The sequence below is a fragment of the Salvelinus fontinalis genome, chromosome 5 (assembly GCF_029448725.1).
Source record: "Salvelinus fontinalis isolate EN_2023a chromosome 5, ASM2944872v1, whole genome shotgun sequence".
Taxonomy (NCBI): Eukaryota; Metazoa; Chordata; class Actinopteri; order Salmoniformes; family Salmonidae; genus Salvelinus; species Salvelinus fontinalis.
This window is the reverse complement of record NC_074669.1, coordinates 54,131,028-54,154,173: the sequence shown is the minus strand read 5'-3', so window position 1 is coordinate 54,154,173 and position 23,146 is coordinate 54,131,028. Positions and strand designations below refer to the sequence as shown.

At 45.5% G+C, this 23,146-nt stretch overlaps 1 protein-coding gene across 1 annotated transcript; it reads left to right on the top strand.

Annotated features, from left to right (window-relative positions):
- Positions 1-22,878, top strand: LOC129856120 (mucin-2-like). The gene is made up of 6 exons (XM_055924225.1): positions 1-93; positions 445-530; positions 3,307-7,697; positions 21,685-21,746; positions 21,908-22,062; positions 22,865-22,878. Exons 2-6 carry the CDS (start codon positions 479-481, stop codon positions 22,876-22,878), a joined length of 4,674 nt encoding a protein of 1,557 aa, XP_055780200.1. The 5' UTR covers positions 1-93; positions 445-478.
- Positions 22,879-23,146: the final 268 nt, after the last annotated feature.

The window sequence follows — 23,146 nt, the reverse complement described above, 5'->3', positions numbered from 1 at the left end:
TACATCTGGAAATTAGTCAATTCATTATCATTCTATTGTGGAAAGAAAGTAACAGGACTCCTCTTCGCGGTGAACATAGGTCTATTTCCAAAGGTGAGTGATGGATGTTATGATATCTGTTCTTTGTTTGAACATGAATAGTCTCTTCTCACGCACCTGAATGCATGAGAGTTGGTCTGCTCTTTGGTTTGACTATAGGCCGTCAAGTATATGAACACTTCTGACTATCGCATGTGTTGATTCATTTTACACTTTCAAATCACCTAGATTGTTAAATTAACCAACATGGATAACTCTTTTTTTTAAACTACATTTAAAATACAATATTGGCTGGTTATTTCATTGATCAAATTCCACAAATCTTCACTTTAATTGTCTGATCCTGTAATATTTTATTTGATCATTTGCTTCCAACTCTTCAATTTGTTCTCTACTCATTTGTAGGTATTTCCAGGTAGCGGTAGCATTAAAAGGTGACATGTATTGGAAGATTTTGACAGCAGTCCTCTGCTTCTATGCAGTTGTCCCTGGTAAGTTTCTCCTGTTATTTACTCCTCTCTTGAGGAGCCATGTAATGCATCTCCACTGTCTCCTGGGTGACGGCAATGACGTCAAAACAAGTTGATGGTGTTGAAAGTTACTGTTTCATCAATATTGTTATTGCCAAACCCTATCAATGTCAATTAAATAGTTGTTACTGGTGAATTACTATATATGTTTTAGCGATTTTGTTCAAAATACAAACTGAAAAATCACAGGCCTGTTGGAAGGTGAACCATCGCCCCACTCTGAGGTCCTGAGAGCTCTAGAGTAGGTTTTCAACATTTATCTCTATGTACTTTGCTCCCTTCATCTTTCCCTCGATCCTGATTAGTCTCCCAGTCCCTGCCACTGAAAAACATCCGCACAACAAGATGCTGCCACCACCATAATTCACCGTAGGGATGGTGTCAGGTTTCCTCCAGACGTGACGCTTGGCATTCAGGCCACAGAGTTCAATCTTGGTTTTAACAGACTAGATAATCTTGTTTCTCATGGTCTGAGAGTCTTTAAGGTGCCTTGTGGCATACTCCAAGCGGGCTGTTAGGTGCCTTTTCCTGATTAGTGGCTTCCGTCTGGCCACTGTACTATAAATGCCTGAAAGGTGGAGTGCTACAGAGATGGTTGTCCTTCTGGAAGGTTCTCCCATCTCCACAGAGGAACTCTGGAGCTTTCTCAGAGCTATCACTGGGTTCTTGGTCACCTCCCTGACCAAGGCCCTTCCCTTCTTATTTTCTATAGGATTGAGATCAGGGCTTTGTGATTGCCAGTCCAATACAGTCATGGTCAAAAGTTTTGAGAATGACACAAATATGAATTTTCACCAAGTTTGATGATTCAGTGTCTTTAGATATTTTTGTCAGATGTTACTATGGAATACTGAAGTATAATTACAAGCATTTCATAAGTGCGAAAGGATTTTATTGACAATTACATAATGTTGATACAAAGAGTCAATATATGCAGTGTTGACCCTTCTTTTTGAGGATTGACCACAAGTTCTCAATGGGATTAAGGTCTGGGGAGTTTCCTGGCCATGGACCCAAAATATGAATGTTTTTTCCCCAGAGCCACTTACTTATCATTTTTGCCTTATGGCAAGGTGCTCCATCATGTTGGCAAAGGCATTGTTTATCACCAAACTGCTCCTGCATGGTTGGTAGAAGTTGCTCTCGGAGGATGTGTTGGTACCATTCTTTATTCATGGCTGTGTTCTTAGGCAAAATTGTGAGTGAGCCCACTCCCTTGGCTAAGAAGCAACCCCACACATGAATGGTCTCAAGATGCTTTACTGTTGGCATGACACAGGACTGATGGTAGCGCTCACATTGTCTTCTCCGGACAAGGTATTTTCCAGATGCCCCAAACAATCGGAAAGGGGATTCATCTTTGCCCCAGTCCTCAGCAGTCCAATCCCTGTACCTTTTGCAGAATATCAGTCTGTCCCTGATGTTTTTCCTGGAGAGAAGTGGCCTCTTTGCTGCCCTTCTTGACACCAGGACATCTTCCAAAAGTCTTCGCCTCACTGTGTATGCAGATGCACTCACACCTGCATGCTGCTATTCCTGAGTAATCTCTGTACTGGTGGTGCCCCGATCCCGCAACTTTAGGAGACGGTCCTGGCGCTTGCTGGACTTTCTTGGGCACCCTGAAGCCTTCTTCAAAACAATTGAACCGCTTTCCTTGAAGTTCTTGATGATCCGATAAATGGTTGATTTAGGTGCAATCTTACTGGCAGCAAAATCCTTGCTTGTGAAGCCCTTTTTGTGCAAAGCAATGATGACGGCACGTGTTTCCTTGCGGCTAACCATGGTTGACAGAGGAAAAACAATGATTCCAAGCACAAACCTCCATTTTAACTTTCCAGTCTGTTATTCGAACTCAATCAGCATGACAGAGTGATCTCCAGCCTTGTCATCGTCAACACTGACACCTGTATTAACGAGAGAATCACTGACATGATGTCAGCTGGTCCTTTTGTGGCAGGGCTGAAATGCACTGGAAATGTTTTTGGGGGATTCAGTTAATTTGCATGGCAAAGAGGGACTTTGCAATTAATTGCAATTCATCTGATCACTCTTAATAACATTCTGGAGTATATGCAAATTGCCATTACAAACTGAGGCAGCAGACTTTGTGATAATTAATATTTGAGTCATTCTCAAAACTTTTGGCCACGACTGTACATTGACTTTGTTGTCCTTAAGCCATTTTTCCACAGCTTTGGAAGTATGCTTGGGGTCATTGTCTATTTGGAAGACCCATTTTCGACCAAGCTTTAACTTCCTGACTGATGTCTTGAGATGTTGCTTCAATATATCCACATCATTTTCCAGCCTCATGATGCCATTTATTTTGTGAAGTGCACCTGTCCACCCTGCATTAGAGCGCCCCCACAACATGATGCTGCCACTCCCGTGCTTCATGGTTGGGATGTGGTTCTTCGGCATGCAAGCCACCCCCTTTTTCCTCCAAACATAATGATAGTCATTATGGCCAAACAGTTAATTTTTGTTTCATCAGACCAAAGGATATTTCTCCAAATAGTAGGATCTTTGTCCCCATGTGTAGTTGCAAACTGTAGTCTGGCTATTTTATGGCGGTTTTGGAGCAGTGGCATCAGGTTTTGGAGCAGAGGCAAATTATGAATTTTGAGATACTACAAATTATGAACGTTTTCTTTTTTTTGCTAGTCTGTAATCTACAGAGAAAATAAATTAACATTTAATACAGATTCATTATATAAATGTATTCCTTCTTTCTCAGTCCGAGTGTCTCCAACAACAGAAGCTCCCATCACAACTATAGATGCCCTATCAACAACCACAGCTGCCAACACTACAACCACAGCTGCCCCCACAACAACCATAGCTGCCAACACTACAACCACAGATGCCCCCACAACAACCACAGCTGCCAACACTACAACCACAGCTGCCCCCACAACAACCATAGCTGCCAACACTACAACCACAGATGCCCCCACAACAACCACAGCTGCCAACACCACAACCACAGCTGCCAACACTACAACCACAGCTGCCAACACTAAAACCACAGGCACAGCAACGACAACCGCAGCTGACAACACCACAACAACAGCTGTCCCAACAACAGCCACAGCTGCCAACACTACAACCACAGCTGCCAAAACCACAAACACAGCTGCCAACACTATTACCACAGCTGCCAACATTACAACCACAGCTGTCCACACTACAACCACAGCTGCCAACATTACAACCACAGCTGTCCACACAACAACCACAGCTGCCAACGATACAACCAAAGCTGCCAACACTACAACACCAGCTGCCCCTACGACAACCACAGCTGACAACATCACAACCACAGCTGTCCACACAACAACCACAGCTGCCAATGATACAACCAAAGCTGCCAACAGTACATCCCCAGCTGCCCCCACAACAACCATAGCTGCCAACACTACAACCACAGATGCCCCCACAACAACCACAGCTGCCAACACTACAACCACAGCTGCCCCCACAACAACCATAGCTGCCAACACTACAACCACAGATGCCCCCACATCAGCCACAGCTGCCAACACCACAACCACAGCTGCCAACACTACAACCACAGCTGCCAACACTACAACCACAGGCACAGCAACGACAATCGCAGCTGACAACACCACAACAACAGCTGTCTCAACAACAGCCACAGCTGCCAACACTACAACCACAGCTGCCAAAACCACAAACACAGCTGCCAACACTATTACCACAGCTGCCAACATTACAACCACAGCTGTCCACACTACAACCACAGCTGTCCACACTACAACCACAGCTGCCAACATTACAACCACAGCTGTCCACACAACAACCACAGCTGCCAACGATACAACCAAAGCTGCCAACACTACAACACCAGCTGCCCCTACGACAACCACAGCTGACAACATCACAACCACAGCTGTCCACACAACAACCACAGCTGCCAATGATACAACCAAAGCTGCCAACAGTACATCCCCAGCTGCCCCCACAACAACCATAGCTGCCCCCACAACAACCACAGCTGCCAACACTACAACCACAGCTGCCCCCACAACAACCACAGCTGCCCCCACTACAACCATAGCTGCCAACACTACAACCACAGATGCCCCCACAACAACCAAAGCTGCCAACACCACAACCACAGCTGCCAACACTACAACCACAGCTGCCAACACTACAACCACAGGCACACCAACAACAACCGCAGCTGACAACACCACAACCATAGCTGACAACACCACAACAACAGCTGTCCCAACAGCAGCCACAGCTGCCAACACTACAACCACAGCTGCCAAAACCACAAACACAGCTGCCAACACTATTACCACAGCTGCCAACATTACAACCACAGCTGTCCACACTACAACCACAGCTATCCACACTACAACCACAGCTGCCAACACTTCAACCCCAGCTGCCCCCACAACAACCACAGTTGCCAACACTACAACCAAAGCTGTCCAAACACCAACCCCAGCTGCCAACACTACAACGACAGGCGCACCAAGAACAACCGCAGCTGACAACACCACATCAATTGCTGTCCCAACAACAACCACAGCTGCCAACACTACAACCACAGGCGCACCAACAACAACCGCAGCTGACAACACCACATCAACTGCTGTCCCAACAACAGCCACAGCTGCCAACACTACAACCACAGCTGCCAAAACCACAAACACAGCTACCAACACTATTACCACAGCTGCCAAAACTACAACCACAGCTGCTAACATTACAACCACAGGTGTCCACACTACAACCCCATCTGCCCCAACACCAACCACAGCTGCCAACACTACAATCACAGCTGCACCCACAACAACCACAGCTGTCCCCACAACAGCCACAGGTGACAACATTACAACCACAGCTGCTAAAATTACAAACACAGCTGTCCACACAACAACCACAGCTGTCAACGATACAACCAAAGCTGCCAACACTACAACCCCAGCTGCCCTCAAAACAACCACAGCTGCCAACGCTACAACCCCAGCTGCCACCACAACAACCACAGCTGTCCCCACAACAGCCACAGCTGACAACATCACAACCACAGCTGCTAAAACTACAACCGCAGCTGTCCACACAACAACAACAGCTGCCAGCAATACAACCGAAGCTGCCAACGCTACAACCCCAGCTGCCCCCACAACAACTACAGCTGCCAACACTACAACAACAGCTGTCAACACTACAACCACAGGCGCACCAACAACAACCGCAGCTGACAACACCACAACCATAGCTGCCAACACCACAACAACAGCTGTCCCAACAACAGCCACAGCTGCCAACAGCACAAACAAAGCTGCCAACACTACAACCACAGCTGCCAACATTACAACCACAGCTGTCCACACCACAATCACAGCTGCCAACATTACAACCACAGCTGTCCACACTACAACCACAGCTGCCAACATTACAACCACACCTGTCCACACAACAACCACAGCTGCCAACGATACGCCCAAAGCTGCCAACACTACAACCCAAGCTGCCCCTACACAAACCACAGCTGCCAACACAACAACCACAGCTGCCCCCACAACAACCACAGTCGTTCCCACAACAGCCACAGCTGACAACATCACAACCACAGCTGCTAAATTTACAACCACAGCTGTCCACACAACAACCACAGCTGCCAACGATACAACCAAATCTGCCATCACTACAACCCCAGCTGCCCCCACAACAACCACAGCTGCCAACACTACAACCAGAGCTGTCCCCAAAACAGCCACAGCTGACAACATCACAACCACAGCTGCTAAAACTACAACCGCAGCTGTCCACTTAACAACCACAGCTGCCAGCAATACAACCGAAGCTGCCAACACTACAACCACAGCTGCCAGCAATACAACCGAAGCTGCCAACACTACAACCCCAGCTGCCCCCACAACAACCACAGCTGCCAACATTAAAACCACAGCGGTCCAAACAACGACCACAGCTACCAACACTACAACAAAAGCTGCCAACATTACAACCACAGCTGTCTACACAACAACCACAGCTGCCAACAATACAACCAAAGCTGCCAACACTACAGCCACAGCTGCCAACACTACAACCACAGCTGCCAAAACCACTAACACAGCTACCAACACTATTACCACAGCTGCCAACACTACAGCCACAGCTGCCAACATTAACAACACAGCTGTCCACACCACAACCACAGCTGCCAACATTACAACCACAGCTGTCCACACTACAACCACAGCTGTCAACATCACAACCACAGCTGCTAAAACTACAACCGCAGCTGTCCACACAACAACAACAGCTGCCAGCAATACAACCGAAGCTGCCAACGCTACAACCCCAGCTGCCCCCACAACAACTACAGCTGCCAACACTACAACAACAGGCGCACCAACAACAACCGCAGCTGACAACACCACAACCATAGCTGCCAACACCACAACAACAGCTGTCCCAACAACAGCCACAGCTGCCAACAGCACAAACAAAGCTGCCAACACTACAACCACAGCTGCCAACATTACAACCACAGCGGTCCACACTACAATCACAGCTGCCAACATTACAACCACAGCTGTCCACACTACAACCACAGCTGCCAACATTACAACCACACCTGTCCACACAACAACCACAGCTGCCAACGATACGCCCAAAGCTGCCAACACTACAACCCAAGCTGCCCCTACACAAACCACAGCTGCCAACACAACAACCACAGCTGCCCCCACAACAACCACAGTCGTTCCCACAACAGCCACAGCTGACAACATCACAACCACAGCTGCTAAATTTACAACCACAGCTGTCCACACAACAACCACAGCTGCCATCGATACAACCAAATCTGCCATCACTACAACCCCAGCTGCCCCCACAACAACCACAGCTGCCAACACTACAACCAGAGCTGTCCCCAAAACAGCCACAGCTGACAACATCACAACCACAGCTGCTAAAACTACAACCGCAGCTGTCCACTTAACAACCACAGCTGCCAGCAATACAATCGAAGCTGCCAACACTACAACCACAGCTGCAAGCAATACAATCGAAGCTGCCAACACTACAACCCCAGCTGCCCCCACAACAACCACAGATGCCAACATTAAAACCACAGCGGTCCAAACAACGACCACAGCTACCAACACTACAACAAAAGCTGCCAACATTACAACCACAGCTGTCCACACAACAACCACAGCTGCCAACAATACAACCAAAGCTGCCAACACTACAGCCACAGCTGCCAACACTACAACCACAGCTGCCAACACTACAACCACAGCTGACAACCCTACTACCACAGCTGTCCCAACAACAGCCACAGCTGCCAACACTACAACCACAGCTGCCAAAACCACTAACACAGCTACCAACACTATTACCACAGCTGCCAACACTACAGCCACAGCTGCCAACATTAACAACACAGCTGTCCACACCACAACCACAGCTGCCAACATTACAACCACAGCTGTCAACACTACAACCACAGCTGTCAACATTACAACCACTGCTGCCAACATTACAAACACAGCTGTCCACACAACAACCACAGCTGCCAACGATACACCCACAGCTGCCAACACTACAACCCCAGCTGCCAACACTACAACAACAGCTGCAAAAAACACAACCACAGCTGCCCCAACAACAACCACAGCTGTCCCCACAACAGCCACAGCTGCCAACACTACAACAACAGCTGCAAAAACCACAACCACAGCTGCTAACACTAAAACCGTAGCTGTCCGCACAACAGCCACAGCTGCCAACACTACAACCACAGCTGCCAAAACCACAACCACAGCTGCCAACACTACAACCAGAGCTGTCCCCACAACACCCACAGCTGCCAACACTACAACCAGAGCTGTCCCCACAACACCCACAGCTGCCAACACTACAACCACAGCTGCCAAAACCACAACCACAGCTGCCAACACAAAAACCACAGCTGCCAAAAACACAACCACAGCTGCCAACACTACAACCAGAGCTGTACCCACAACATCCAAAGCTGCCAACACTACAACCACAGCTGCCAACACTACAACCACAGCTGCCAACACTACAACCACAGCTGCCAAAACCACAACCACAGCTGCCAACACTATCCCCACAGCTGCCAACACTACAACCACAACTGTCCCAACAACAGCCACAGCTGCCAACACTACAACAACAGCTGCAAAAACCAAAACCACAGCTGCCAACACTACAACCATAGCTGTCCGCACAACAGCCACAGCTGCCAACACTACAACCACCGCTGCCAAAACCACAACCACAGCTGCCAACACTACAACCACAGCTGCCAAAACCACAACCACAGCTGCCAACACTACAACCAGAGCTGCCAACACAACAACCACAGCTGCCAAAAACACAACCACAGCTGCCAACACTACAACCAGAGCTGCCAAAACCACAACCACAGCTGCCAACACTACAACCAGAGCTGCCAAAACCACAACCACAGCTGCCAACACTACAACCAGAGCTACCAATACAACAACCACAGCTGCCAAAAACACAACCACAGCTGCCAACACTACAACCAGAGCTGCCAAAACCACAACCACAGCTGCCAACAATACAACCAGAGCTGCCAACACAACAACCACAGCTGCCAAAAACACAATCACAGCTGCCAACACTACAACCACGGCTGCCAACACTACAACCACAGCTGCCAACACTATCCCCACAGCTGCCAACACTACAACCACACCTGTCCCAACAACAGCCACAGCTGCCAACACTACAACAACAGCTGCAAAAACCACAACCACAGCTGCCAACACTATCACCACAGCTGCCAACACTACAACCATAGCTGTCCGCACAACAGCCACAGCTGCCAACACTACAACCACCGCAGCCAAAACCACAACCACCGCTGCCAACACTACAACCAGAGCTGCCAACACAACAACCACAGCTGCCAACACAACAACCACAGCTGCCAAAACCACAACCACAGCTGCCAACAGTACAACCAGAGCTGCCAAAACAACAACCACAGCTGCCAAAAACACAACCACAGCTGCCAAAAACACAACCACAGCTGCCAACACTACAACCAGAGCTGTCCCCACAACAGCTAAAGCTGCCAACACTACAACCACAGCTGCCAAAACCACAACCACAGCTGCCAACACTACATCCACAGCTGTCCCCACAACAGCCACAGCTGCCAACACTACAACCACAGCTGACACAAACACAATCACAGCTGCCAACACTATCACCACAGCTGCCAACACTAAAACCACAGCTGCCCCCACAACAGCCACAGCTGTCATCACTACAACTGGAATTGCAACAACAACAACCACAGCTGCCAACACTACAACCACAGCTGCCAACACTACAACCACAGCTGCCAACACTACAACCCCAGCTGTCCCCACAACAGCCACAGCTGCCAACAGTACAACCACAGCTGCCAAAACCACAACCACAGCTGCCAAAACCACAACCAAAGCTGCCAACAATATCACTACAGCTGCCAACACTACAACCACAGCTGTCCCCACAACAGCCACAGCTACCAACACTACAACCACAGCTGCCAAAACCACAACCACAGCTGCCAACACTATCACCACAGCTACCAACACTACAACCACAGTTGCCCCCACAACAGCCACAGCTGCCAAAACCACAACCACAGCTGCCATCACTATCACCACAGCTGCCAACACTACAACCACAGCTGCCAACACTACAACCACAGCTGTCCCCACAACAGCCACAGCTGCAAACACTACAAGCACAGCTACCAAAACCACAACAACCGCTGCCAACACTATCACCACAGCTGCCAACACTACAACCACAGCTGTCCCCACAACAGCCACAGCTGCAAACACTACAAGCACAGCTACCAAAACCACAACAACCGCTGCCAACACTATCACCACAGCTGCCAACACTACAAACACAGCTGCCCCCAATACAGCCACAGCTGCCATCGCTACAACTGGAATTGCAACAACAACAACCACAGCTGCCATCACTACAACCATAGCTGTCCCCACAACAGCCACAGCTGCCATCACTACAACTGGAATTCCAAAAACAACAACCACAGCTGCCAACACTACAACCACCCCCATAACAGCCACAGCTGCCAAAACTACAACCACAGGTGCCAAAACCACAATCACAGCTGCCGACACTATCACCACAGGTGCCAACACAACAACCACAGCTGCCCCCACAACAACCAGAGCTACCAATACCACAACCACAGCTGCCAACACTATTACCACAGCTGCCAACACTACAACCACAGCTACCAATACCACACACACAGCTGCCAACACTACAACCATAGCTGTCCCCACAACAGCCACAGCTGCCAACACTACAACCACACCTGCCAAAACCACAACCGCAGTTGCCAAAACCACAACCGCCAACACTATCACCACAGTTGCCAACACTACAACCAGAGCTGTCCCCACAACAGCCGCCAACACTACAAGCACAGCTGACAAAATCACAACCACAGGTGCTAACACTACAACCATAGCTGTCCCCACAACAGCCACAGCTGCCATTACTACAACTGGAATTCCAACAACAACAACCACAGCTGCCAACACTACAACCACCCCCATAACAGCCACAGCTTCCAAAACTACAACCACAGCTGCCAAAACTACAACCACAGCTGCCAAAACCACAACTACAGCTGCCAACACTACAACCACAGCTGTCCCCACAACAGCCACAGCTGTCAAAACTACAACCACAGCTGCCAAAACCACAATCACAGCTGCCGACACCACAACCACAGCTGCCCCCACAACAACCACAGCTACCAATACCACAACCACAGCTGCCAACACTACAACCACAGTTGCCCCCACAACAGCCACAGCTTCCATCACTACAACTGGAATTGCAACAACAATAACCTTAGCTGCCAACACTAGAACCACAGCTGCCAAAACCACAACCACAGCTGCCAAAACCACAACCACAGCTGCCAACACTATCACCACAGCTGCCAACACTACATCCACAGCTGTCCCCACAACAGCCACAGCTGCCAACACTACAACCACAGCTGCCACAAACAGAACCACAGCTGCCAGCACTATCACCACAGCTGCCAACACTACAACCACAGCTGCCCCCACAACAGCCACAGCTGTCATCACTACAACTGGAATTGCAACAACAACAACCACAGCTGCCAACACTACAACCACAGCTGCCAACACTACAACCACAGCTGTCCCCACAACAGCCACAGCTGCCAACACTACAACCACAGCTGCCAAAACCACAACCACAGCTGCCAACACTATCACCACAGCTGCCAACACTATCACCACAGCTGCCAACACTACAACCACAGCTGTCCCCACAACAGCCACAGCTGCCAACACTACAACCACAGCTGCCAAAACCACAACCACAGCTGCCAACACTATCACCACAGCTGCCAACACTATCACCCCAGCTACCAACACAACAAACACAGCTGACCCCACAACAGCCACAGCTGCCATCGCTACAACTGGAATTGCAACAACAACAACCACAGCTGCCAACACTACAACAATAGCTGTCCCCACAACAGCCACAGCTGCCAACACTACAACCACAGCTGCCAAAACCACAACCACAACCACAGCTGCCAAAACCACAACCACAGCTGCCAACACTATCACCACAGTTGCCAACATTATCACCACAGTTGCCAACACTACAACCACAGCTGTCCCCACAACAGCCGCAAACACTACAAGCACAGCTGACAAAATCACAACCACAGGTGCTAACACTACAACCATAGCTGCCAACACTACAACTGGAATTCCAACAACAGCAACCACAGCTGCCAACACTACATCCACCCCCATAACAGCCACAGCTGCCAAAACTACAACCACAGCTGCCAACACTACAACCACAGCTGTCCCCACAACAGCCACAGCTGCCATCACTACAACTGGAATTCCAACAACAACAACCACAGCTGCCAACACTACATCCACCCCCATAACAGCCACAGCTGCAAAAACTACAACCACAGCTGCCAATACCACAACTACAGCTGCCAACACTACATCCACAGCTGTCCCCACAACAGCCACAGCTGCCCCCACAACAACCACAGATACCAATACCACAACCACAGCTACCAACACTATTACAACAGCTGCCAACACTACAACCACAGCTACCAATACCACAACCACAGCTGCCAACACTTTCACCACAGCTGCCAACACTACAACCATAGCTGCCCCCACAACAGCCACAGCTGCCAACACTACAACCACAGCTGCCAACACTATCACCACAGCTGCCAACACTACAACCACAGCTGTCCCCACAACAGCCGCCAACACTACAAGCACAGCTGACAAAATCACAACCACAGGTGCTAACACTACAACCATAGCTGTCCCCACAACAGCCACAGCTGCCATCACTACAACTGAAATTCCAACAACAACAACCACAGCTGCCAACACTACAACCACCCTCATAACAGCCACAGCTGCCAAAACTACAACCACAGCTGCCAAAACTACAACCACAGCTGCCAAAACGACAACCACAGCTGCCAACACTACAACCACAGCTGTCCCCACAACAGCCACAGCTGTCAACACTACAACAGCTGCCAAAACCACAATCACAGCTGCCGACACAACAACCACAGCTGCCCCCACAACAACCACAGCTACCAATACCACAACCACAGCTGCCAACACTATTACCACAGCTACCCCCACAACAACCACAGCTACCCCCACAACAACCACAGCTGCCCCCACAACAACCACAGCTACCCCCACAACAACCACAGCTGCCGACACTATCACCACAGCTGCCCCCATAACAACCACAGCTACCAATACCACAACCACAGCTGCCAACACTATCACCACAGCCACAGCTGCCAACACTATCACCACAGCTGCCAACACTATCACCACAGCTGCCCCCATAACAACCACAGCTACCAATACCACAACCACAGCTGCCAACACTATCACCACAGCTGCCAACACTACAACCACAGCTGCCAACACTACAACCACAGCTGCCAACACTACAACTACAGCTGCCGACACTACAATCACAGCTGCCGACACTATCACCACAGCTGCCGACACTATCACCACAGCTGCCGACACTATCACCACAGCTGCCGACACTATCACCACAGCTGCCCCCACAACAACCACTGCTACCAATACCACAACCACAGCTGCCAACACTATCACCACAGCTGCCAACACTACAACCACAGCTGCCCCCACAACAACCACAGCCGCTCCAACTACAACGCCCTCGCCTCCAGTTGTTTTGAACCTGGTATTCAGCTCAGATGAGGTTTTCAGTCCTGCTCTGACAAATACCACTTCACCATTGTTCCAGAGTCTGGTAACTAAGACAATTAAAGCGGTAAGATCCTTGTTTACCATGCAATAGGAAAGTACCAGGCATACACAGTAATGATTTAAATTAAAGGCAGCTCATCTGGGCCATTGAGCTAACTTTGACAAACAATTTTAAATTAAATAAAAAATAGGAATTTTGTTTGGCATAATTTGATAATCTCAAGAAATTACTTTTAGTGAAATGATCATGTGGCTTTCATTATAGGACTCCTGTATTTTTTAAACACACATTCAAACATACCAGGAAGTGAAAGTTTGCAAAACAGATTTTTTTTTATTTTTTATTTTATTTATTTCACCTTTATTTAACCAGGTAGGCAAATTGAGAACACGTTCTCATTTACAATTGCGACCTGGCCAAGATAAAGCAAAGCAGTTCGACACATACAACAACACATAGTTACACATGGAGTAAAACAAACATACAGTCAATAATACAGTGAAAATAAGTCTATATACAATATGAGCAAGTGAGGTGAGATAAGGGAGGTGAAGGCAAACAAAATATATATATAAATAAATAAATAAAAAAATATATAAAAAGGCCATGGTGGCGAAGTAAATACAATATAGCAAGTTAAAAAAATAACACTGGAATGGTTGGTTTGCAGTGGAAGAAGGTGCAAAGTAGAGATAGAAATAATGGGGTGCAAAGGAGCAAAATAAATAAATACAGTAGATAAAGAGGTAGTTGTTTGGGCTAAATTATAGATGGGCTATGTACAGGTGCATTAATCTATGAGCTGCTCTGACAGCTGGTGCTTAAAGCTAGTGAGGGAGATAAGTGTTTCCAGTTTCAGAGATTTTTGTAGTTCGTTCCAGTCATTGGCAGCAGAGAACTGGAAGGAGAGGCGGCCAAAGGAAGAATTGGTTTTGGGGGTGACCAGAGAGATATACCTGCTGGAGCGCGTGCTACGGGTGGGCGTTGCTATGGTGACCAGCGAGCTGAGATAAGGGGGGACTTTACCTAGCAGGGTCTTGTAGATGACCTGGAGCCAGTGGGTTTGGCGACGAGTGTGAAGCGAGGGCCAGCCAACGAGAGCGTACAGGTCGCAGTGGTGGGTAGTATATGGGCAATATCATTAATCACAGTTGTGTACCAATTGTGCATAACATGGGAAATTACAAGACTGTAAAATATTGTTGACCTCTAAAACAGCATTTTAAAATATTGAAATATTGTCGTTTTATATTTTTTTTAAATCTTGAAAAATTTCCTCTACCAGGCGGATGAGTTGCCCATTAATTAGAGGAATGCTGTTTAGTCAATGCTAGCTATTATGGATAATGGAGAAATGTTGTTCTGGGATTTTTTTTGTCTGTGCAAATAGAACAATATTTTCATATTCATATCAGTATTTACTGTCTGCCACATGTCACTGAATCACTCTTTATTATTTTTGTATTTCAGCTTGAGCCTCTGTTTAAGGCAAATTTCCCAAACTTCATAAGAATGATTGTGGTGGGTTTCAGGTCAGTAAGCTGTAACACTCAATATACAAAGTCAGTAGCATTTATAAACCTTTTTTATACATAGTGTAATTTATTTCTAAATCAGTATTACCATTAAACAGTTTTAAATAGCTAGTATAACAGTTAACTGCTGTTAACAACCACCAAACTAATAATAAAAAATGTAATATTCGGTCAATGCCTTGTTTTGTCATCCCAGGCAAGGTTCCATCATCACAGACACCCAGCTGGAGTTTGCTGCCGCTAACACAACTGCTAATGCTACCACACCTTTTGCTGATGCAGTGGCTACTACTCTGAAGGCTGCGATCACCAATGGAAGTTTGAGCATTAACATCTCAGCCAATTTCAATATTACTGGTCAGTTCTTGCACACTTCAACAGTATACATTTCAGCAATAAGGCAGGAGGGGGTGTGGTATATGGCTAATATACCACGGCTAAGGGCTGTTCTTAAGCACGACGCATCGTGGAGTGCCTTGACACTGCCCTTATCTGTGGTGTATCAAAATCAAATCCGGTACAGAGTCAATGTGCAGGGGCACCGGTGTTGAGGTAATTGAGGTTATATATACACATGTAGGTAGAGTTATAGAGAATAGCAGCATTGTTCCAGGGGTGGCGGCAATGGTAGTAGTCTGGGTAGCCATTTGATTAGCTGTTCAGGAGTCTCATTGCTTGGGGTAGAAACTATTTAGGACCCTCTTGGACCTACACTTGGTGCTCTGGTACCGCTTGCCATAGGGTAGCAGAGAGAACAGTCTATGACTAGGGTGGCTGGAGTCTTTGTCCATTTTTGGGGTATTCCTTTGACACCTTCTAGTATAGAGGTTCTGGAATATAGGATGATTTGCCCCAGTGATGTACTGGGCCGTACACGCTATCCTCTGTAGTGCCTTGCAGATGGAGGCCGAGCAGTTGCCATACCAGGCAGTGATGCAACCCGTAAGGATCTCTGGTCTCTGACCTCCTCCCTATAGACTCTCTTATCGTTGTCGCTGATCAGGCCTACCACTGTTGTGTTATAAGAAAACTTAATGATGGTGTTGGAGTCGTGCCTGGCTGTGCTGTCATGAGTGAACAGTGAGTACAGGAGGGGACTGAGCACGCACCCCTGAGGGGCCCCCGTGTTGAGGGACAGAGTGGGGGATGTGTTGTTACCTACCCTTACCACCTGGGGGCGGCCCATCAGGAAGTCCATGATCCAGTTTCAGAGGGAGATGTTTAGTCCCATGGTCCTTATCTTAGTGATGAACCCTCAAAGAACCGTAGTGCATTCAAATCAAGATGATGCCGGAGAACAAGGCTGACGTTTTACGTATTCCAAACCAATTTTGTTTTTTTGTTTGTTTCTTTGCGTTGTTTGTAAAAAAAAAAAAAAGAAACATTTCATAATGTTGCTGCTACCATCTCTTATGACCATAAACTCTGCAAATACTCACCACGGACTGGCAGAATCATTTTTTTCCTTTAACGAGTCTGACGAGCCCGACGTGAATGATATACTGCTTCCCGGGAACATGCCAAGATCCCTGTGTTTTGTGTGAAGAGACGGCAGAGAAAAAGGGACCAGAGGGCAGCCTGTCTTCTGAGAATTCGTAGGCAATCGAATAAACCCCCACATTCTTCCATTCTGCTGTCAAACGTGCAATCTTTGGAGAATATAATCGATGACCTTTGGGGAAGATTAAACTACCAACTGGACATTCAAAACTGTAATATCTTATGCTTCACGGAGTCGTGGCTGAACGACAATAATTTCAGCATACAGCTAGATGGTTATACACCCTATCGGCATGAGAGAACAGCGGTGTCTGGTAAGACAAGGGGTGGCGGACTATTTATTTTTGTAAATAACAGCTGGTGTACTATTTCTAAGGAAGTCTCAAGGTTTTGATCGCCTGAGGTAGAGTATCTCATAACTTCTTAGGGCTAGAACCCTTTTTTCTCAATTTCCGCCTGAAAGACGTGCCCAAAGTAAACTGCCTGTAGCTCAGGCCCTGAAGCCAGGATATGCATATGATTGGTACCATTGGAATAAAAAAAACTTTGAAGTTTGTAGAAATGTTAAAATAATGTAGGAGAATATAGCACAATCTATATGGTAGGAGAAAATCCAAAGAAAAACCAACCAGATTTTATTTTTTGAGAAACAATCCTCTTAGAAATGCAAGACTAAGGTCATATTGAGAATTAGCTCCCTATATGCAATTCCTATGGCTTCCACAGGGTGTCAGCAGTCTATGTTCAAGGTTTCAGGCTTGTAACTTCAAAGACAAATAAGAAATATCAGTTTTAGCAGAAGGACACAGTCTTGGAAATGTGTGCTTGTGGGCGCCATGAAGACAGTACGCACCTGCTAAAATTGGTTTCCTATTAAACATACTTCTTTCCGTGAGGAATATTATAGTTTGATACAATTTTGGGGTATCTGACACGTAAATTTAAACGTATTTTGACTTGTTGATACAAAGTTTAGGGGTAGATTTTTGGATTCCTTTCTCTGCAGGTTGAACCAGTGGATTACTCAAATCTGTGGTGCCAACTAAACAGACTTTTTGGGATATAAAGAAGGATTTTATCCTAAAATATTTTGATGTGGGGATATCCTGAAACAATCGCATGGCATGTTTTTGCTCTAATAGCTATTGTAAATCGGACAGCGCAGTTAGATTAACAGGATTTTAAGCTTTCAGACACTTATTTTACCTAAATGTTTAAAATCCATAATATTAATTATTATTTATTGAATTGTGCGCCCTCCAGTTTGTTTCGGCAGGATAGAACAGTGATGTCTGGTAAGACAAGGGGCTGCGGACTATTTATTTTTGTAAATAACAGCTGGTGTACTATGTCTAAGGAAGTCTCAAGGTTTTGCTCGACATAGGTAGAGTATCTCATAAGCTGTAGACCACACTATCTACCTACAGTGTTTTCATATGGATTTTTCGAAGCCACCACAGACTGATGCTGGCACTAAGACCGTAGTGAATGAGATGTATTCCGCCATAAGCAAGCAGGAAAACGCTCACCCAGAGGCAGCTCTCCTAGTAGCCGGGGATGCAGGGTAACTTAAATCCGTCTTACCAAATTTCTATCAGCATGTTAAATGTGCAACCAGAGGGAAAAAAACTGGACCACCTATACTCCACACACAGAGTCGTATGCAAAGATCTACCTCGCCCTCCATTTGGTAAATCTGACCATAATTCTATCCTGGAAGGACCTGGAAGCACCAGTGACTCGATCAATAAATAAAGTGGTCAGATGAAGCAGATGCTAAGCTACAGCACTGTTTTGCTAGCACAGACTGGAATATGTTCTGGGATTCCTCCGATGGCATTGAGGAGGACACCACATCAGTCATTGGCATCATCAATGAGAACGTTGATGACGTTGTCCCCACAGTGACCGTACGTACATACCCCAACCAGAAGCCATGGATTACAGGCAAGATCCACACTGAGCTAAAGGCTAGAGCTGCCGCTTTCAAGGAGTGGGACTCTAACCCGGGAACTTATCCTGTCTGGCTCTGGCGTTCCGCTAGCGGAACTCCTCCCACATTCCACTGAAAAGGCAGAGCGCGAAATTCAAAAGACATTTTTTTGAAATATTTAACTTTCACACATTAACAAGTCCAATACAGCAAATGAAAGATACACATCTTGTGAATCCAGTCAACATGTCCGATTTTTAAAATGTTTTACAGCGAAAACACCACATATATTTATGTTAGCTCACCACCAAATACAAAAAAGGACAGACATTTTTCACAGCACAGGTAGCATGCACAAAGCCAACCTAACTAACCAAGAACCAACCAAACTAACCAAGAAACAACTTCATCAGATGGCAGTCTTATAACATGTTATACAATAAATCTATGTTTTGTTCGAAAAATGTGCATATTTGAGGTATAATTCAGTTTTACATTGCAGCTACCATCACAGCTACCGTCACAAATAGGACCGAAGCACCCAGAGTAATTACAGACACCAACGTCAAATACCTAAATACTCATCATAAAACATTTCTGAAAAATCGATGGTGTACAGCAAATTAAAGACAACCATCTTGTGAATCCAGCCAATATTTCAGATTTTTTAAGTGTTTTACAGCGAAAACACAATATAGCATTATATTAGCTTACTACAATAGCCTACCACACTACCGCATTCATTCATCAAGGCACGTTAGCGATAGCAATAGGCACGTTAGCGATAGCGAATAAACCAGCAAAAGATATATCATTTTTGACTAACCTTGATAAGCTTCATCAGATGACAGTCCTATAACATCAGGTTATACATACACTTATGTTTTGTTCGAAAATGTGCATATTTAGAGCTGAAATCAGTAGTTATACATTGTGCTAACGTAGCAGATTTTTCCCACAACGTCCGGATATTTTTCTGACACACATATTCTGACCAAATAACTATTCATAAACATAACTAAAAAATAGATGTTGTTTAGGAAATGATAGATACACTAGTTCTTAATGCAATCGCCGTGTTAGAATTCTAAAAATAACTTCATTACAATATGCAGTTTACGTTATGGCGAGAGCGTGCCCAAAACCTGGCCGCAAACTACTAGTTCACATGTACGACAGATATATGAAATAACATCATAAAATGGGTCATACGTTTGCTGATCTTCCATCAGAATGTTGACTAACCTGGTCAGCATTCATACCTACATGTACATATTTCCTCGACTAACCGTTGCCCCCACACATTGACTTTGAACCGATACCCCCATGTACAGTATATAGTCTCACTATTGTTATTTTATTGCTGCTCTTTAATTACTTGTTACTTTTAGTTCTTATTCTTAATCATATTAATCATATTAAACTGTATTGTTGGTTAGGGGCTTGTAAGTAAGCATTTCACTGTAAGGTCTACACCTGTTGTATTCGGAGCTTATGACTAATGAACATGTGATTTGATTTGTTGAACGCTGAGCTGTAGTCAGTGAATAGCATTGGCCATTTATTGACCATATGCCACAAACCCCCAATGTGCCTTATTGCTATTATAAACTGGTTACCAATGTAATTAGAGCAGTAACAATAGATTTTTTGTTATACCCTTGGTATACGGTCTAATAAACCACGGCTGTCATCCAATCAATATTCAGGGCTGGAACCACACAGTTTATAATATACAATTTATCCAGCATTATATACCCCCCCCCCTCAACCCTTGGCTCCCGAGTTACTAACCATCTTTGGTATAGTGCTGCCATCTTATTTGAATTGAGGAAGTGTGATCACAGTAACATTAATTGTATTTATTTATTTACAGGGGAAAATGCACATTAATCAACATCAACATTACAATAATGTAACATCCATGTAAATTTGCCGGTGTCAGCCAAAAACGAATTTGCACCCAGGCAGCTAAGGACAATTACAGAGCCACAACACTAATACTCACTAAAACAATACAAAATAGTCATTAGGATATTTTAGCCATTAGGATATTTTAGCCATCCGCATTAGAAGACGTCCTAAATGCCTCCTATGATGAGTGAGTGTGATGTTGCAACAAAAAAAAGAGGCCTATGACTAAAAAATAATAATAATAATTTGGGACGCCTGCCCTTGAAAGGTCTGTGCGCAGCCCTGACTATAACACATCAACACATAAAATTATGCAATAAGATTGCATCACTGTGCTGCAAAACTGTGTGTGGTAATCAGAAAGGAATTTGTATTCTACAGAGAAAAAGATTATGCACGAGATGTTAGAAATGGTATACCATAAAATTAAATTCAGATGTTGATTTATTATATAAATGTATTCATTTGTTTTCCAGTCCAAGCTAATCCAACCACAGCAGCTCCCACAACAACCACAACTGCCCCATTAACTACCCCAGCTGCTCCCAAAACTACCACAAGCGCACGAACAACAACCACAGGTGCACCAACAACAACTACAGCTGCCCTACAAACAACCACAGCTGCCGTTGCCCCGACAACCACCGCAGCCCCAAACGTTTTGCTTCTAGTGTTCAGTTCAGATGAGATCTTTACCCCTACTCTCTCAAACAACACCTCACAAGCCTTCCGGGATCGGGCTACTACTATAAAAAACGCGGTAAGATCATTTTTGCAATCAAGCAGAAAATAGAGTTTGTAATGTTAGTTGATTTCAAATGTCTCTTTTTTCGTCACTTTTCAGATTGAGCCCTTCTATCGCAAAGTCTTTAGAAGTTTCATTCAGCTTTTTGTGTTGCGTTTCAGGTGAGCGGTAGTCTGATTTCAATAATGGTCTGAGTGTTCTTCTAATAGATTTACAAATTGTTCTTTTTCCAATTTACTTCAGCCAGTGTTTTTTTTCTGACTTTTAAGGGACTGTACCACTTTTTTTAACCTAAGCTCTGTTCCTTGTTTTGCGTTCACAGACGTGGTTCCATCATCACAGACTGCAGAATGGAGTTTGGACTTACTGGCAACGGGACTGCACCCACTGCTAATTTGGTGAAAGATGTTCTGGTGGCTGCAGTCAACAGCGGGGCTATAGGTATCCGTGTCAATGCCAGCTCCATCGTTGTCAGCGGTCAGTTCAACACCTCACCTACTGATTTTTCTGACATGTCACGCTCAACATTTTACCACAATCATAGCTGCCCATCTTCATTCTGCGTCACGTCACTTTACCGTGCACTTTACATAAGGTGGCACAATGTCACTCTGTTCAGAGCAACACATAACAAGTCAAACAGGGACACAGTTGAGCATAAATGAATGTTACCATTTACACCAATTATGGCAGAAAGGACTAGTGTCATTTGAGTAGGCTGCAGACAGAGCACGTGTTTTTCTGTGCTTTTCCATCACTTTTGTCTACAACTCGCCCAGGCAACTCTTGTCTTTTCTACCATCAATTAGGCTTTAGCTTTACTAGTATTAGCGATTACGTTGCTATGCTGCCACTGTGATGCTGTGACATCACAGTATGTGAAAATGATGGTTCAGATAGTGATGATGATTATAATGATTGTACATGTGTTTTAACTGGAATCCCATTTTTTATATCCACAGTTCTAAGCTCATCCATGTCGCCAGTGGTGAACAGTGTGTTTTCCTCTTTTGGAATGACTCTGGTTTTCCTACTGCTGTCTGCTGCAATGCATAGACTTTAAGACCAGGACAAACCAACTCATTTGCAACCCTGCACGTGACTACACATGTAATTATTTTTTTTTAAATCACATAGTCCTCTTTTTCCAGTGAAATTTGTCTATAGCATATGCATATTAGGATCCAGCCATCAGCTGGATAGAGCTCTATCATTCAAATGAAATGAAATGAGTTTAATCCTAGATGCTCTTTAACGTAATGTTAAACCTATTGTACAGGAATGGATGCTTAAGCAGACTTCATTTGTTTGGTTATAGCCCATAGTAATAGGATGTAGAGCACATTTTATAATACATTGAATGTATTTATAAAGTAAACCTTTTTAGTGGATTTAATTTCAATATGGACTTAATGAAGGCAGGGCAAACATCACTGTTGTGAGAATATGTCTGCGTTAATACAATTAGCCGTTGTGTTTACTGTTGATTTGATTAAAATAAAAAGGAAACTTTGGAAGAACTTCCACGTGTCAGGTTTTTTTTTTGAACTGGTCCAAGAAA

Excerpts from the sequence above, each read along its gene's own strand:
- LOC129856120 (XM_055924225.1), top strand. The coding sequence starts at position 479 with ATGTATTGGAAGATTTTGACAGCAGTCCTCTGCTTCTATGCAGTTGTC. Across the intron at positions 7,698-21,684 it reads CCAACATTAAAACCACAGCG|ATTGAGCCCTTCTATCGCAA; the intron begins GTCCAAACAACG and ends GTCACTTTTCAG. Across the intron at positions 21,747-21,907 it reads CTTTTTGTGTTGCGTTTCAG|ACGTGGTTCCATCATCACAG; the intron begins GTGAGCGGTAGT and ends TTGCGTTCACAG.